Below are 17,647 nucleotides of genomic sequence, written 5' to 3' on the forward strand. Positions count from 1 at the left end.
AGCAGCAGGCACAAGGCTTGGCTGTGTCTCCACAAGAAGCTGCAAGGCCAGCAGCAGGCCCCTGGCTTGGAAGCCGCTGCTGAGGTGACTTTTGTCTGGTTAACTGAGAGGCCGCAAGGAGCCTGATGGGTTGGGATGCCTCCTTCAGGAGGGGTTTCCACTACAAGAATGCCATACGAGCAGTTGTGCCTTATCACCAGGAACCAGGCCAGCTTCCTACAGATTTGCCTTATGAGATATTTGGGTCCATGACTATGGCTATTGTCTCTGCCACTAAAGCTTTTGAGGAGACAGATAATCATTAAAGCACCAGATCCTAATTGGCTTCTCGTGGGCTCATCAGCAAAGCCACCAGAGTGGTGATTATAATACCTTGGGCTAGGCCTCTGGTGCTGAGCTGGGCCGGGCTCATGGGACATGAGAAAACACATTTTAAAAAGTTCCATGAAGCAGAGAGACAGCTGTTCCCAGGAGCAACTCCTCTGCATAACGCATCAGGAAAGAGACACAGAGGCACAGACACAGAGAGAAGAAAAGGAGAGAGGGGCTGAAGGCAGTTGGCAGCGGGAGGATGCTGAGAGCTGCCTGCAGGAGAAACCTGCAAAGCCTTTGACAAGGTAAGGGTCTGGCTGCAGGGCCATGCAGCTGCAGATCCTGGAAGGGTCTCCTGCTGGGTCTTGTTTCTGGGAGGGCAGTGGGCAATGCAGTAGGCTTTGAGAGTCCTGCTGGGTTGCAGTGCGAGGTGAGGAAGTCTGGCAGAAGCCCCTTGGCGTGTTATAACCTAGCTACCCTTGGTCAGATAAGACAGGGGTGGCTAGAACACTGCAGGAGTGCAGCTAGGACATTGGCACACACAAGCTTTCAGATATACAGCTCTGTCATTGGGGCATCGTCCTGGGCTGCAGGCTGCCCTCCGGCAGGTTGCAGCTCTCTCGTGGCTTCCTTGTGTTATCCAGGTGCCCCAAGGAGAAGACACCTCCTTGCTAAGGACATGTCCGTGCTTCTGGATGGCTGTCTGTGGGCAGCTGGTTTGAGGCTTCTGCACTCCTATATAGGAGGGCAGTGCTGAGATCCTGATCACACACCTGGAGATAAGGTGAGGATTCTGTCCATCTGCATTTTGAGTAGGGCTTCTCTGCTCTCAGCTGTCTCCAGTTTCTTCTCATACCCGAGCTCACTGCTGGGCAGGTCTGCTCTGCTCAGTCTTCACCAAGGAACAGTCCTTTTGCCTCCTGGCTTCCGCAGGATTTGACCAGAAGCACACATATAAAGTCACAGCGTTTGACCATCCAATAATTCACCTAAGCGTTACAGGGGCAACCGAATAACATTAAAGCAAGTAAAACACTGCAGCTCTGCTCTGCAGATGAGTTGTTTGCAAGAAAATTCTGCAAACTCATTGACCTGACAAGTGGGCTGAACTTGAGTTTCCCCCATGTTCTTATTCCCTCCTGCTGCAGGTAGGACTCCTCTGCAGCACATAGTGGCCCCTGTGCCCAGTGCCACTCTCAGCCAGCACCAGCCACAACTCGAGCAGGAGAGCTGCAGAAAGGTTCTGCTGCAAAGAGAGAGGCTCTGTTTGGGGGTTCTCTAAGACTTGTAATAGGTATTCCTCATCCAAATCAGTTCTAACTTTGCTCTCACTTTTGCTCTCCAACAGAGAATGTCAAAAAATGCCCAACATCAGCTCTGTGAGCGAGTTCCTCCTGCTGGCATTCGCAGACACGCGCGAGCTGCAGCTCCTGCACTTCGCGCTCTTCCTGGGCATCTACCTGGCTGCCCTCCTGGGCAACGGCCTCATCCTCAGCGCCGTAGCCTGCCACCACCGCCTCCACACCCCCATGTACTTCTTCCTCCTCAACCTTGCCCTCCTTGACCTGGGCTGCATCTCAACCACTCTGCCCAAAGCCATGGCCAATGCCCTCTGGGACACCAGGGCCATCTCCTATCAAGGATGTGCTGCTCAGGTCTTTCTGTATGTCTTCTTGATTGCATCAGAATTTTATCTTCTCACAATCATGTCGTATGACCGCTACGTTGCGATCTGCAAGCCCCTGCACTATGGGAGCCTCCTGGGCAGCAGAGCTTGTGCCCAGATGGCAGCAGCTGCCTGGGGCAGTGGCTTTCTCAATGCTGTCCTGCACACGGCCAACACATTTTCCCTGCCCCTCTGTCGAGGCAATGCTGTGGACCAGTTCTTCTGTGAAATCCCCCAGATCCTCAAGCTATCTTGCTCAGAGACATGCCTCAGGGAGGTTGTCCTTCTTGAAGTTAGTCTATGTTTAACCCTTGCATGTTTTATTTTCATTTCATTTTCTTATGTGCAGATCTTCAGGGCAGTGCTGAGGATGCCTTCTGAGCAGGGCCGGCACAAAGCCTTTTCCACGTGCCTCCCTCACCTGGCTGTGGTCTCCCTGATGGTCAGCACTGCCATGTTTGCCTACCTGAAGCCCCCCTCCATCTCCTCCCCATCCCATGACCTGGTGGTGGCGTTTCTGTACTCAGTGGTACCTCCAGCACTGAACCCCCTCATCTACAGCATGAGAAACAAGGACCTAAAGTATGGAGTTAGGAAACTTTTCCTATACATACCTCTGAAGCATTAATAATGTGTTTATAATATATAACCGTAATTATGTGAAATTATTGTGATCCATGTAATTTCATTTTTATCATTATTTCACTAATTTTATTCTTAACATCCTGCCTGTTAATTAATTTATATACTTTGACCAAATCATCTAATCTACCCATTGTACTAGTCTTCCATTGTAAATAAAGATAATAAAGAAGCTATCAGAAATGAACTGATCTCAGTATCCCTCTCTTCCCATTGTCTCTGGAGCTTGGAGTGCAGCGCCAGCACGCAGGAGGGGCTCAGGACCAAAAGCCCAGCTGCCACATGCAGGAGCAGCCCCGGTGGTCCTCGGGGCTGCCCCTCACTGCCTGCTGGGCTCTGTCTCTCTGCTGCCTTTGGGTCGGGGCTGCTGCTTCCCTGGAGCCATGGCCATGGCCAGCAGCAGGACGTGGACTTGTAGGGAGTGTAATCTTAGCATAACATAAATGGTATGGAATAAGGGGTGGATATATGTCCTGGTTTCAATTAGGACAGAGTTAATTTTCCTCCTACGAGCTGCTAGGGTGCTATGTTTTGGCTTAGGATGAGAAGAGTGTTGATGACATGCTGATGTTTTACTTGTTGCAGAGCAGTGCTTATACCAAGCCAAGGAAATTTCAGCTTCTTACTCTGTCCTGCCAGAATGCAGGCTGGGGGTGCAGTGGGAGCTGGGAAGGGACAGAGCCAGGAGTGTTGACCCAAACTGGCCAAAGGGGTATTCCATACCTTCTGACATCATGCTGAACAATATATAGGGGTGGCTAGATGGGGTGGGTGGGCCAGGCTGCTCGGGGTTAGGCTGGGCATCGGTCAGCGGGTGGTGAGCAATTGCATTGTGCATCATTTGTTCCACACACGTTATTAGTAGTACTGTTATCATCATTATTGTTATTATTATTGATTATTATTATTATTATTATTATTGTTGTTGTTGTTGTTGTTGTTGTTGTTGCTGTTGTTGTTGTTGTTGTTATTATTATTATTATTGTTATTATTATTATTATTATTTTCCCATCTTACTAAACTGTCTTTATCTCAACTCACAGGCTTCATTTTCCTGTTTCTCTCCCCCATCCCAGAGAGGGTGGGGGCAGCAAGCAGCTGTGTGGTGTTTAGCTGCCAGCTGGGCTAAACCATATCAGTCGTCTTGGCGCTCATAGGGTTGAGATAATGACAGATCTGACCAGAGTGTGTTGAACTAAAATTGGTAAAAGTGTTAGACCTGATTAATAGTTGCTAGTCACAATACTGATTGCTTTAATCTCAAGTCTGCTGCACTTGTTTTCCAAACTGAGTATTATAGCACGTTACTTTCTGTATGTGCTCCCTGCCATGCTGTTTATCCTTTCCGGGCCCTGGTTTAAGATCGATATGGTATTGTGCGGTGTAACAGTGGCTTATGATATGATGAAATTTCTGGTCCTGACCGTAACCTGGTATTTGTACTCAGCACTGTCATCAACTCGATACTTTGGAAACCATATCTTGGAAACTATTAGCAATTACACCTATTGCCTTTTTTTTTTTTGTCAGGGAGCCAATCTGTGGAGGGGAAAGAAGGAGACATTTTTTCTTACTCATTCAACCTTCCTTTCTCCTTCACCTCCCTCTTATCCTCCGAGCTTGGTACGATAGTTCTCCAAGATGTTGAATATCCTTGGAACACTCAGACAAGCATGTTCTTGTTGTTATGTCTCCTGAATGTGCTTCAGGTTTTGTTTAAGGTTAAACAAACACTTAGGAATTTTATCCAGAGATCTGTCCTGAGGCGGGACACTTGTGAGTGCCAGGGAGTGTGGGAGGATACGGGCAGGTTTCTAGAGCAGTGAGCACCTCCAGTGTTTTGGAAATTCTCCCCTGAACAACTGCAAAATCCTAAAAAATGGGTAGAATGCTTGAAAAAAGGGTGTCATGACTCTGGCAGTTCCAAAGTGACACAAATCACTGGAGTGTGCTGGGGTCTGGCCCATGCCTATCGAGCTGCAGCTGATACTACTACCAACTTAGTGACAGACCCTGCAGCCACTCCAAGTCCTGTGACAGACCCAACGGCCACTCCGACCACTATGATGGACCCTGCAGCCGCTCCAGCTCCTGCTCCTGCAGCTGCTCTGGCTCCTGTGGCTGGGTCAGAGAAAGGAGCTGCAGCAGTGCAAGTAGCCCCTGCAGAGAATATTCCATGTCAGTTCTGTACATGGTGGTGCCTATAGCACTGAACCCCCTCATCTACAGAATGAGGAATCAGGAGCTCAAGGAAGCCTTGTGGAAACTCTTTGGACACATGCTACTTTGGCACCAATAATGTGCCTATAAAATGAACAGGACAGACAGGTTTTCTGAAAAACATCTTCATAAAACAGCTTGTAATTCTTCTATTATTTTTAAAATTATTTCTTAAACTTGTCATTTTGACTGAATTCTACTTGTGTCATCCTGCCGATTAATTATTATCTGTCACCCAAGTATTTAATATACCTACAGAACTGGGTTCTCTGTAGATAAATAGAATAAAGAAGCTGTGAACTTTGTGGGTGTCAGCTGCCGCCTCTTCCCGTCTCCTCTAGATTTAGGGGAGCAGCCCCAGCACACAGGAGGGGCTTACCACCCCAGTATGATCTGCATATACACAACATTCTTCACATAGAGCTGCACACAGTCCTCTTTGTTGTAAGAAAATCAAATGCAACCCTCTATGGTTTTGGAGTACCACTTCGGATAATGACCTAACCAATTTTTCCAGAGCTGTTACTGATTGCTCTATACGGCCCAGATCCTCGTCTACGGCAATTAGAAAAGTAAATTCCTGGCTTTGTTTTATCAGGGAAGCAATTCCAGTTGAACCTGCAGCCCCGAGGGCCATTAAAGTGGCTAAGGTGATGGCCGTAATAGGCTCCCTCTTTACCAGATGGTATTCAGCCACTGTGTGATGGGTATACATATACTCTTCAGTGTGGTATAGAATCCTTGGTCTAATGACCACCTGTACACAAAAATCATGAGATGTGCTAAACAATTTTAAAGATAGGCAAGGAGTGACTCCCAACGATGAACATACCCACCTAGTGTTATTTGCAGGAATTAACCATTTGTGTGTTTGGCCCATTTTTTTCAGTGGCATGGCACAGATCATTTTTATCTCTTGGAACTGTGCCAATACATCTACCTTTTCCCGTAACTTGAGTCAAAGTTATCCTGATTTCCTGACCCCAACTGTACTTGGAAGGATTTGACTCATTTGAATATTCAGACCTCCCCATATCTCCTATGGCTATATGGGGGCTTAACACTTACACATAGCCAGCACCCTTCAGTTATCTCAGGATTAGTTTGATTTAGTACCTGGAAACTAGCATTTATAACTTTCCACATACTACTCTCGGGTACAACCCCTTTCTTTCTTTTTTTTTTTTTCAATGCTTGGAAGCAGTGTGGGAAAGGATAACTCTGTCGACTTATTAGAAAACACTGTAGTAGGTTGGGCAGTCCCAGGTATCTTTACAGTCTGGACAACCAAACCTTCCCCTAATAACTCTTTATTAGGCCTGACTACCTTGGAAGTCCCGGGTTTTTCCTTCTTTATTAGTATGAGTCCTCCCCTGTCAGTTCCAGGTTCTGTATACCTTATTCCCCACACTCTTCCCATGTTCCACCCTCTATCCGTGGGTTGGGTAACATTTAAAAAGAGATATTTACAGTTTCCACGTCCTCCCCACCCTTGCGGTGGAATGCACCCATATGGACCCCATTGGACCCTTAGGTATTTATCTCTACTGTATCCCAGTATCCAACTAGGGGCTATAGTCTCACAACCCCAATAGCTGCAGTAATATTGATTAGGGGAGTTGCAGTACCCCTTTCCAGGATTCGAACTCGGGCACATATAAAATCCCATATATTCCCAGCATCGGGGCCTTGGGATCAGCTGACATAGTGTAGAAGTAAAGTTTGCCCCCCCCCCCGATGTTATCTGGGTTACAATAACCTGTTGATCTTTGAACCAACTTAAAGTCCATTTAAAAGGTTGGTGGGGGTGGTGTTGAGTCGCTATGCAGGATGAAATCACTGCGAGAACCCCCAAATACCGATAGGAATGGCTGAGGCCCATTTCTTTCCCCACTTATTCACTCCTCTGCCTCACTCGTCAGTTGGGTTGCAGCCAACTATGAGGTTGGCAGCAGTAGTGTTCTTCAGGGGAGAGCCTCTACCTTAACCCACGGTACCTATTGAGTTCGTTGCAATGTGAGCTTCAGGTCTTTGTTTCCTGGAGCGATCTCCCACTTCTTGTCACAGATGGGTCCTTTAACACGGATGGCATGTGTCCATCCTTTCTCTGCAGTCCGGACGACTGTTTCTGTAGTAAGCAAAATAACATAGGGGTCTTTCCCAACGTGGTGTTAAAAAAAAAAAAAAAGTCTCTTTCCAAGCCATAATTAGAATTGAGGGTGATCAAGTGGCACGTCCAAGTCATAGGGCATACCATATAGCATTTCAAAAGGAGAAATTCCTACCTCAGTTCTGGGCTGCGTCCATATGTTTAACAGTGCAAGGGGTAAGCATTTTACCCAAGAAGCCTTAGTTTCCAGCATAAGTTTTGTTAGTTGTTTCTTAATTTCACCATTCATTCGCTCTACCTTTCCAGAAGAGGAGGGGTGCCAGGGGCTGTGAAAATCCCACTCAATCTCTAAGGCCTGCATTAATCCTTGCAGTAAAGCTTTACACCCATTCAGTCACGTGGTCAATTAGGACAAACAAGTAACTCAGTAAAGTCTGCCTGTATACTTTGGAAAGGTCAAAGCCCTGGCTCCCGTCCCCCTCTAGATAGGTTACAGAAGACCTTTTTATTTACCCTTTGACATATAGTAGTACATCCTCTGCATGTGTGCTTCCCTAAGTATATATTCCTACACAGACATGCTTTCTTAGAACAACATCACACATTGCTTGCACCTCCCAATGATTCTTCTGATGTAAAACAGTTAATATTTGCCTCATTATCACTTTATTCAGCATTTCTCTCCCATCAGGGAGTATCGATTTTCCTTAAAATGATCCACATATTTGTAACATTAATACCTCCTTGGGAGGTTGTAATTGCTCCAAAATCTTTTTTAGAATTTACCCAAATAGATAGGTGGCCCTGTAAACCCCTGAGGTAAAATTGTCCACCTATATTGTTGCTTCCGCCCCCATTTCAGGGTCTTTCCAGTCAGAGGTGAATATACATGTATGTTTGCTCTCAGGGCCAGAGAGCATTCCATTAATAGGTTTGATGGCAAGGTTCGGGGGGAGGGGTGTGAGGAGTGTGGGGGTGGGAAACTGCAGTGGCAGCCCCCATGAAAAAAAAAACAGAAACCTCCCAGTGGCAGATAAGGGACAATTTCATCTGGCCCCAAAGGGGCCCACTGCTGCCCAGAGCCAAGCCATGAGCAATACAGTCCGTGCCTCTGTGAGAGCACATGCAGGAAAACAAACAAACAAAGAAACAAACAAAAACCTGCTGCTCAACAGCAGTTGGGAAAGGGAGAAACCCCCCCCCGCAGACACCAAAGTCAGTGCAGAAGGAGGGGGAGGAGGCACTCCAGGCGCTGGAGCCAAAGCCCCCCTGCGGCTGCTGGAGAGGCCCCTGGTGGAGCAGGTGGTTCCCCCATCCCAACCCCCTCCCCGATGCTTGGGAAACTGAACAAACACCACAGCAAATATGCAAATATACCAAAACTTCTAGACTGTTACTTAGATAATGCCTACATCACCTTTCCCTGCTCATTCAACTTCGAATACCTTTAACACTTTCAACAAGCCTTTTAACACTTCCTTTATCTTTCTCTAGCCTTTACTTTTCTAATGCCGACATCAAAGGCTCAGTCAGGGACCAACTTAATTCCGTACCTTTTCCCTCCAAGATGCTGAAACAACGTCAATATACAACATTTCATCCTGTTTTCCTTCTTTCCACAAAAACAACATTGACTGTAATAAGGTGTTATAATTAGTAGTTCTGTTTAGGGGCCACTCCGCTCCATCCTCTAGTTTATAAAGTGGCCACCACTGATTACAATATTTGATAAGGGTTCTTTTACTCTCTGTACCCTCTCACCCCACTATATCCCTTCAATGTGTTAGTATACATCCTAGGAGGCTTTTCCTCGGGATTTCTTTGCTCTGAACTTTTCCTATTGTAATCTACAGTGGTTAATATTCCACGGTTTTCCTAGAAGCTCTTTACTAGTCAATCCCAATCCCTCCAAAATCCACAATATACGGATAAACAAGTAAAATCAGACCACTGTAAATTAACTGCCTGTAGACAATTACACTGAGGACATTTAAACCTGATGAGCTGATAATATGCCTGGGCAAATTTTGTTCCCTTAGACATACACCTCAATGGCAGTTCTTATATTTACATATTTACATATTAACATATGTATAAAAGAACACTTTAACAAAAACGCCTGGGCTTTTATATATACAATATACAATGTACAGTTATTATTCCAGTTAGAATTATTCCTCAGCAGCTGCAAACATTATGCCAGTTGCCATTAAAGCTCGCTTACCCTCCTCCTGTCTCTTTCTTAAAATCTCGGACATCCCTGGAGTTAATGGGGATGGCCACATATTCCTAGTCACTGGTCCCTGAGTGCTAGAATCAGAGTTGTTATTGGCATCTCCCTGGGGTTGCAGATTAAGAAGCCCGGGAGTTGGAGGGGCTGCAGGTGGGGGTGGTGGAATATAGGGGGGCAGTGGGGCTGGGATCTCTAATTCTCGTTTTTTTCTTGCACCTCCCATCCCCTCCTTTTTCTTTTAGAGGATATAAATTGGCTCGAGTTTCCGGGCTGATTCACAAACGTGCATATTCATTTTCTTCCAAACTAAAAGGTTCCTCTGAGTTTACACAAATATTTAGGCCTGACAAACCCAATCTTCAAAAGACCCAAATACGGGCCAGTAAAGGTGGTCTCCTCGGATCTGTTTACCACCCCAAACTTCAACACAATAATGTATCATTTTTACTTTATTCCTTCCCCTCCTAAAAGGGGAATCCTGTCAATTTTTAATCATTAATCCCGGATAACCTAACATCAGATGTTACCCCACCCATGGGACCAGAAGGCTTACTCTTCTTCTGTCCCATCTTCTGGAACACCTTCACACACACACACATGAATTGCTTCCCCCTTTTTGTGGCCCAGTCCCTCGCGGGATATGAGAACCGCACTATTGAGGGGTCCACACTCACTTCATCCGCAATTGGACGTCTCTGTTGTGTTCCAGGATACCCAACACCAACTGAACGGATCACCGGCCTATACTTACCCACCCCGTTGGTCTTCGTTCGGGCTTCATGCACAAAGGTTGCCTGGGGTTTACCGGTTTTATTTGCTTGTGTCTAATTTTGGGTTCGTCGGTGAAGGATCTGAATAAAAGTAGTCCTAGCGAAGGCCGCTGATAACAGCAAGGCACCCCCTCCGAAGGTCTTTCAACCAGGTTGCCTTCATCCGAGTCACGGCACCAAATTGTTATAAGTTAGACCACACAATTTACTGGTCTATTGAAATTATTTTATTAATCAAGTAAACAGACACAAGCAAAACAGCGCTGGGCAGCTGGGGAGTCTCTGCTCCACCATGGCACGCAACTTCCCCTTTCCAGTGTTGCTGTTTTACAGCATTGAAGTTCCGGCTTGTCGAGACCTGTCGCCTTGTCGAGACCTGTCGCCTTGTCGACTTGTCGAGACTTGTTCTGAGGATGCGCAGACTGTTGTTGGGGTTCATTATTCTTCCTCCAGTGATCACGCGTTGTGCTTGTGTTCAGGTGGGGGCAAAACAAGATGTCTTGCGGTGGATGGGTAGTATCTTACAGAATCTTTGTTTTAACAAGGATGTTTACCCAACCCCCCTTCCCCATTTGTCCCCATGTTACAATGCCGTGAGTTGTGAAACCTTGTCTCCTCGGTAGATTCTTTAAATTCTCAAGGACAATGAACAAACCCCTACTAATTTATCACAGGCACAAGGCTTGGCTGTGTCTAGCCAAGAAGCTGCGAGGCCAGCAGCAGGCCCCTGGCTTGGAAGCTGCTGCTGAGGTGACTTGTGTGTGGTTGGCTGACAGGCCGCAAGGAGCCTGCTGGGTTGGGATGCCTACTTCAGGAGTGGTTTCCACCCTGATGGAGCCTGCTTTGGTAGTAGGAAAGAGCAGGAGAAAAAAAAAAGGAAAAAAAAAAAGATACAAACCACCCTAAGAGGTGGGCACTGGCCATGAGGAGGAAGAAATGTCCAGGGGAACAACTGGTCTTCCTGCTAGAGACTGAGGCAAAGAAGGCATTAAGTACCTCAGCCTTTACCTCATCTCTTGGCACCAGGTTTCCCCTCACATCCAATAATTTATGATGATTCTTAATCCTCTTTAAAGTATTTCTATAAGCAGTGTTTATTGTCTTTGATATGAATGGATTGATTAAGCTCCAGCTGGGCTTTGGCCCTTCTAACTTTGTCCTGCACAGCGCCATATCATTTAGGACACAGCTCCAAAGAAACTGACAGCATGCAAGAGAATGAACAACAGAAAAAGTAGAATCTGGCAGTCTTCCACGCATTACCATTCTGTGACTGTGTTGCAGTTCCATTCAACTGGTTACTCCTGTATTATCCAAACGCTGGTTTAGTGGAGGACTAGCTAGTGTTAGGTCAGAGGTTGGACTTGATGATCTTGAGGTCTCTTCCAACTTAGACAATTCTGTGTGGTTCTGTGTGTGATTCTGTGTCCCCTGTACCTCCCAATGCTGCTGTCTTGTCAGAGACAGCACAATCACATGAAGGCTGAACTGTCTGCCTTCAGACAGGAACAGCTGACAGAACACAGCATCAGTGTGTTGGGAGCTTGAGAAACTACACAGTTGCATCACCCACCAAGTGTATCCAGGTCCCTGAGCGAAAACAATTCCACGAATAGGTTTGCCTTTTCCTGAGGCAGGAGTAGCCCAGACTGTTTTACCCAGCATATTTTTTACATGCACTACAGGAACTTACAGAACTTACAGATCCCCTAGTATTGACTAACCAGGTGGCCTTTGCCAAACGCGTATCCCAGTTTTTGAACGTCCCAGCGCCCATTGCTTTCAAGGTAGTCTTTAACAGGCCATTGTATCGTTCAACTTTCCCGGAGGCTGGTGCATGATAGGGGATGTGATACACCCATTCAATACCATGTTCTTTGGCCCAAGTGTCTATAAGGTTGTTTCGGAAGTGAGTCCCATTGTCTGATTCTATTCTTTCTGGGGTGCCATGTCGCCATAGGACTTGCTTTTCAAGGCCCAGGATGGTGTTCCGGGCGGTGGCATGAGGCACAGGATATGTTTCCAGCCATCCGGTGGTTGCTTCCACCATTGTAAGTACGTGGCGCTTGCCATTGCGAGTTTGAGGGAGTGTGATGTAATCAATCTGCCAGGCCTCTCCATATTTATATTTCAGCCATCGTCCTCCATACCAAAGAGGCTTTGACCGTTTGGCTTGCTTGATTGCAGCACATGTTTCACAGTCATGAATAACCTGTGCTAGAGCGTCCATGGTCAAGTCCACCCCTCGATCACGAGCCCATCTGTATGTTGCGTCTCTTCCTTGATGGCCTGAGGTGTCATGGGCCCATCGGGCTATAAATAATTCACCTTTATGCTGCCAATCCAGGTCCACTTGAGCTACTTCAATCTTAGCAGCCTGATCCACCTGCTGGTTGTTTTGATGTTCTTCAGTAGCCCGATTCTTGGGCACATGAGCATCTACGTGGCGTACTTTCACAGCCAGGTTCTCTACCCGAGCAGCAATATCTTGCCACAATGCAGCAGCCCAGATGGGTTTGCCCCTACGCTGCCAGTTGTTTTGCTTCCATTGCTGTAACCATCCCCACAGGGCATTTGCTACCATCCATGAATCGGTGTAGAGATAGAGAACTGGCCATTTTTCTCGTTCAGCAATGTCTAAAGCCAGCTGAATGGCTTTCACTTCTGCAAACTGACTCGATTCACCTTCTCCCTCAGCAGCTTCTGCAACTCGTCGCGTAGGACTCCATACAGCAGCCTTCCATCTCCGATGCTTCCCCACAATACGACAGGACCCATCAGTGAACAGGGCATATTTCTTTTCATTCTCTGGCAACTGGTTGTACAGTGGGGCTTCTTCAGCACGACCCACCTCCTCCTCTGATGATATCCCAAAGTATTTGCCTTCTGGCCAGTCCATGATCACTTCCAATATTCCTGGGCGACTGGGGTTTCCTATTCGAGCCCGCTGAGTAATCAGTGCAACCCACTTGCTCCATGTAGCATCAGTTGCATGATGCGTAGAGGGGACCCTTCCCTTGAACATCCAGCCTAGTACCGGCAATCGGGGTGCTAGGAGGAGCTGCGCTTCAGTACCGACCACCTCCGAAGCAGATCGAACTCCTTCATATGCTGCCAATATCTCCTTTTCAGTTGGAGTATAGCGGGCCTCAGATCCTCTGTATCCCCGACTCCAAAACCCCAGGGGCCGACCTCGAGTTTCCCCAGGTTCTTTCTGCCAGAGGCTCCAGGTGGGGCCGTTCTCCCCGGCTGCAGTGTAGAGCACATTCTTTACATCTGGTCCTGTTCGAACTGGCCCAAGGGCTACTGCATGGACTATTTCCTGCTTGATTTGTTCAAAGGCTTGTCGTTGTTCAGGGCCCCATTCAAACTCATTCTTCTTACGGGTTACTTGGTAGAGTGGGTTTACAATCAGACTGTAATTTGGGATGTGCATTCTCCAAAACCCCACAACACCTAGGAAAGTCTGTGTTTCTTTTTTGTTAGTTGGTGGAGACATAGCTGTTATTTTGTTGATCACATCCATTGGGATTTGACGCCATCCATCTTGCCATTTTATTCCTAAAAACTGGATCTCTCATGCAGGTCCTTTGACTTTATTTTGTTTTATGGCAAAACCGGATTTCAGAAGGATTTGGACTATTTTCTTCCCTTTCTCGAAAACTTCCTCTGCTGTGTCACCCCACACAATAATGTCATCGATGTACTGCAGGTGTTCAGGAGCTTCCCCCTGCTCTAGCGTAGACTGGATCAGTCCATGGCAAATGGTAGGGCTGTGTTTCCACCCCTGGGGCAGCCTATTCCAAGTATATTGGACTCCCCTCCAAGTGAAGGCAAATTGTGGCCTGCACTCTGCTGCTAGAGGGATGGAGAAAAATGCATTAGCGATATCAATTGTGGCGTACCACTTGGCTGCCTTCGATTCAAGTTCATACTGAAGTTCCAGCATGTCCGGCACTGCAGCACTCAGTGGTGGCGTGACTTCGTTCAGGCCGCGATAGTCCACTGTTAGTCTCCACTCACCATTAGACTTTCTCACTGGCCATATGGGACTATTGAAAGGTGAATGGGTCTTGCTGATCACTCCTTGGCTCTCCAATTGACGAATTAGCTTATGGATGGGGATCAGGGAGTCTCGGTTAGTGCGATATTGCCGCCGGTGCACAGTTGTGGTAGCGATTGGCACTTGCTGTTCTTCGACCCTCAAAAACCCCACAACAGAGGGGTCCTCTGAGAGACCAGGCAAGGTAGATAATTGTTTAATGCCCTCTGTCTCTAAGGCAGCTATACCAAAAGCCCACCGGAACCCTTTTGGGTCCTTACAATATCCTCTTCTAAGATAGTCTATGCCAAGGATACATGGAGCATCCGGGCCAGTCACAATGCGGTGCTTTTCCCACTCATTCCCAGTCAGACTCACTTCAGCCTCCAATACAGTCAACTGCTGAGATCCTCCGGTCACTCCACAAATATAGATGGGCTCTGGTCCTTTATAGCTCGATGGCATTATAGTACATTGTGCACCAGTATCTACTAAAGCCTTATACTTCTGTGCGCGTGATGTGCCAGGCCATCGAATCCACACAGTCCAATAAACTCGATTGTCCCTTTCCTCCCCCTGGCTGGAGGCAGGGCCCCCTAATCCTGGTCAGAATCTTCTTCGTTTCTGTGTTTGAAGGACTGTCTGCTGGAAGTTGGAGCAGCAAACTTTTCGGAGAAGCCCTTTTTCCTGATTGTTTTCTTTTGCAACTCACGTACCCGTGCCTCTAGGGTCGCGGTAGATTTTCCATCCCATTTTCTCATGTCCTCTCCATGGTCTCGTAAGTAAAACCACAGGGTGGCACGGGGTGAGTACCCACCATATCGTCTTCCTTGTGTGGGTGAACGCCTACCCCTGACAGCTGAGACACTGCTTTGTACAGGTGCAGAGGAGAATAATCTCTCTTCAAGTTGGTGAACCTTTTCAGAAAGTTTCTCCCAGGTGTTCTCTTTTGGTCGGTGGACACTGGTTGGTTCAGGTGGGGAGGACAATAGATTCTCTTCAAGTTGGTGAACCTTTTCAGAAAGTTTCTCCACAGCTGAGACGCAGGCCTGTAAGGAAGAGGAGAGACTTTCTTCGTACTGCCGGAGTTGTTTAGCCGCTTCATCCACTGTGGGTTCCTCATCCTCTTTCCAGGCCATTATTGCCAATGAGCTGGCATATGATGATGGTGCACTCCGTACAAACTTCCGCCACATGGGTCGTGTACACTTGACTTCATCTGGGTCTTTGGATGTTTGTCTGAGGTCTGGATCCTCATAAATCACTTCCCGTACGGCTAATTCCCTCAGGTACTGGATTCCCTTCTCCATAGTGGTCCACTTGCCTGGTAGACATCAAAGTTCTTCCTTGAAGGGATACCTTTCCCTCACAGCTGAGAGGAGACGCCTCCAGAGGCTGGTGGATTGTGCTCCATCTGCAATTGCTTTGTCAATGCCGGCGTCTCGAGCAAGGGATCCCAGCCGCTTGGCTTCCCTGCCGTCTAATTCCACACAATTGGCTCCAGAGTCCCAGCACCGGAGCAGCCAGGTGACAAGCTGCTCACCTATACAGCGACCAAAATCTTTTCACACATCTCGTAGCTCGCGCTCGTTTAGGCTTCGGGTAGTTACCGTTGATTTTTCGACATCCTCATCTTCCTCCTCCTGAATCCTTGATGGCCCAGCGTCGTCGTCATCTTCGTCATCTCTATACCTAGTTTTGGCAGAAGCCTTGCCTGGATTGGCAGAAGACTCTCTGCGTTCTAAACGACCTGAATCTCTATACCATTTTTTCACCTTCTCTACAGGGGCAGCTTGCACTGCTACTGCTCGTTTCTCTGACTTTGTTACAGGGTCTGCCACAGGGGTTGGAATACCCTCTGCGGGGGCAGCTTGCACTGCTACTGCTCGTTTCTCTGACCCCGTTACAGGGGTTTGAATACCCTCTGCAGGGTCAACTTGCACTGCTACAGCTCATTTCTCTGACCCCGTTACAGGGGTTGGAATACCCTCTGTAGGGTCAACTTGCACTGCTACAGATTGTTTCTCTGACACGGCCACAGGAGCTGGAGCGTCTGCAGGAGCTGGGATTGGAGTAGCGGCAGGAGCTGGAGCTGGAGCGGCTGCAGGAGCTGGAGCTGGAGCAGTTGCAGGAGCTGGGACTGGAGCGGCTGCAGGAACTGGGACTGGAGCGGCTGCAGGAACTGGATCTGGAGCGGCTGCAGGAGCTGGGACTGGAGCGGCTGCAGGAACCGGATCTGGAGCGGCTGCAGGAGCTGGAGCTGGAGCAGTTGCAGGAGCTGGGACTGGAGCGGCTGCAGAATCCACCGTAGGGGTCACAGTGGCCGTTGGATCTGTCACAGGGCTTGGAGTGGCCGCAGGGTCTGTCACTAAGTTGATAGCAGTATCAATGGCAGCTCGATAGGCATGAGCCAGGCCCCAGCACGTTACAATGATTTGTGTTACTTTGGAACTGCCAGAATCATGACACCTTTTTTTCAAGCATTCTGCCAGTTTTTGAGGATTTTGCCATTGCTCAGGGGTGAATTTCCAACACACTGGGGGTGCCAACTGCTCTAGATGCCTGCCCATATCCACCCATACTCCCTGCCACCCACAACTATACTGCCTCCGGGCAGATCTCCGGATGAGCTTCCTAAGTAGTTGTTTAACTTTAAGCAGAATCTGAAGTGCATTCAGGAGGCAGAACAACAAGACTATGGTGTTCTGAGTATCCCAAGAATATTCAATATCTTGGAGAGCTATTTTGACAAGCTCAGGGGATAAGAGGGTGGTGAAGGAGGAAGGCAGAGTGATCCAGGAGGATACAGGGGTGGTGAAGCAGAAAGGGAGAGTAATCAAGTAAGAAAAAATATCTTCCCCTTTCCCCTCCACAGATTGACTCTCTAATGGAGAAAAACAATAGGTATAATTGCTAATAGTTCCCAAGATACAGTTTCAGATTGATTAAGTACAGTACAGATTGATTAAGCTCCAGCTGGGCTTTGGCCCTTCTAACTTTGTCCTGCACAGCCCCATAACATTTAGGACACAGTTGCAGAGAAACTGACAGCATGCATGAGAATGAAGCACAGAAAAAGTAGAATCTAGCAGCCTTCCACGCATTACCATTCTGTGACTGTGTTGCAGTTCCATTCAGCTGGTTACTCCTGTATTATCCAAACGCTGGTTTAGTGGAGGACTAGCTAGTGTTAGGTCAGAGGTTGGACTTGATGATCTTGAGGTCTCTTCCAACTTAGACAATTCTGTGTGGTTCTGTGTGTGATTCTGTGTCCCCTGTACCTCCCAATGCTGCTGTCTTGTCAGAGACAGCACAATCACATGAAGGCTGAACTGTCTGCCTTCAGACAGGAACAGCTGACAGAACACAGCATCAGTGTGTTGGGAGCTTGAGAAACTACAGGATTTTGTCTAAAGAAACCTCTAGACATTTACAAGGAGAAGAGCCCAGTCCTGAATGAGAGGGAGAGTAACCCCACACATCAGAGCAGACTGGGACACTGCTGAGTACAGAGGACAAGGAGGTTCTGGGCACCACGAGGGATGCCATACAAGCAGTGGTGCCTGCTCAGCAGGAACCAGGCCAACTTCCTACAAAGCTGCCTTATGAGGAGCATGGCCACCAAGAAGATCTGAGTTACCATACTCAGCTC

At 47.7% G+C, this 17,647-nt stretch overlaps 1 protein-coding gene across 1 annotated transcript; it reads left to right on the forward strand.

Annotated features, from left to right (window-relative positions):
• Window positions 1-1,673: 1,673 nt before the first annotated feature.
• LOC119718045 (olfactory receptor 14C36-like) lies at window positions 1,674-9,911 on the forward strand. The gene is made up of 2 exons (XM_072029671.1): window positions 1,674-2,560; window positions 9,893-9,911. The coding sequence occupies exons 1-2, from the start codon at window positions 1,674-1,676 to the stop codon at window positions 9,909-9,911; spliced, it is 906 nt and encodes a 301-aa protein (XP_071885772.1).
• Window positions 9,912-17,647: the final 7,736 nt, after the last annotated feature.

This window comes from Anas platyrhynchos, chromosome 31 (genome assembly GCF_047663525.1).
Source record: "Anas platyrhynchos isolate ZD024472 breed Pekin duck chromosome 31, IASCAAS_PekinDuck_T2T, whole genome shotgun sequence".
NCBI lineage: Eukaryota > Metazoa > Chordata > Aves > Anseriformes > Anatidae > Anas > Anas platyrhynchos.

Coding starts and splice junctions, on each gene's coding strand:
- LOC119718045 (XM_072029671.1), top strand. CDS start 1,674: ATGCCCAACATCAGCTCTGTGAGCGAGTTCCTCCTGCTGGCATTCGCA.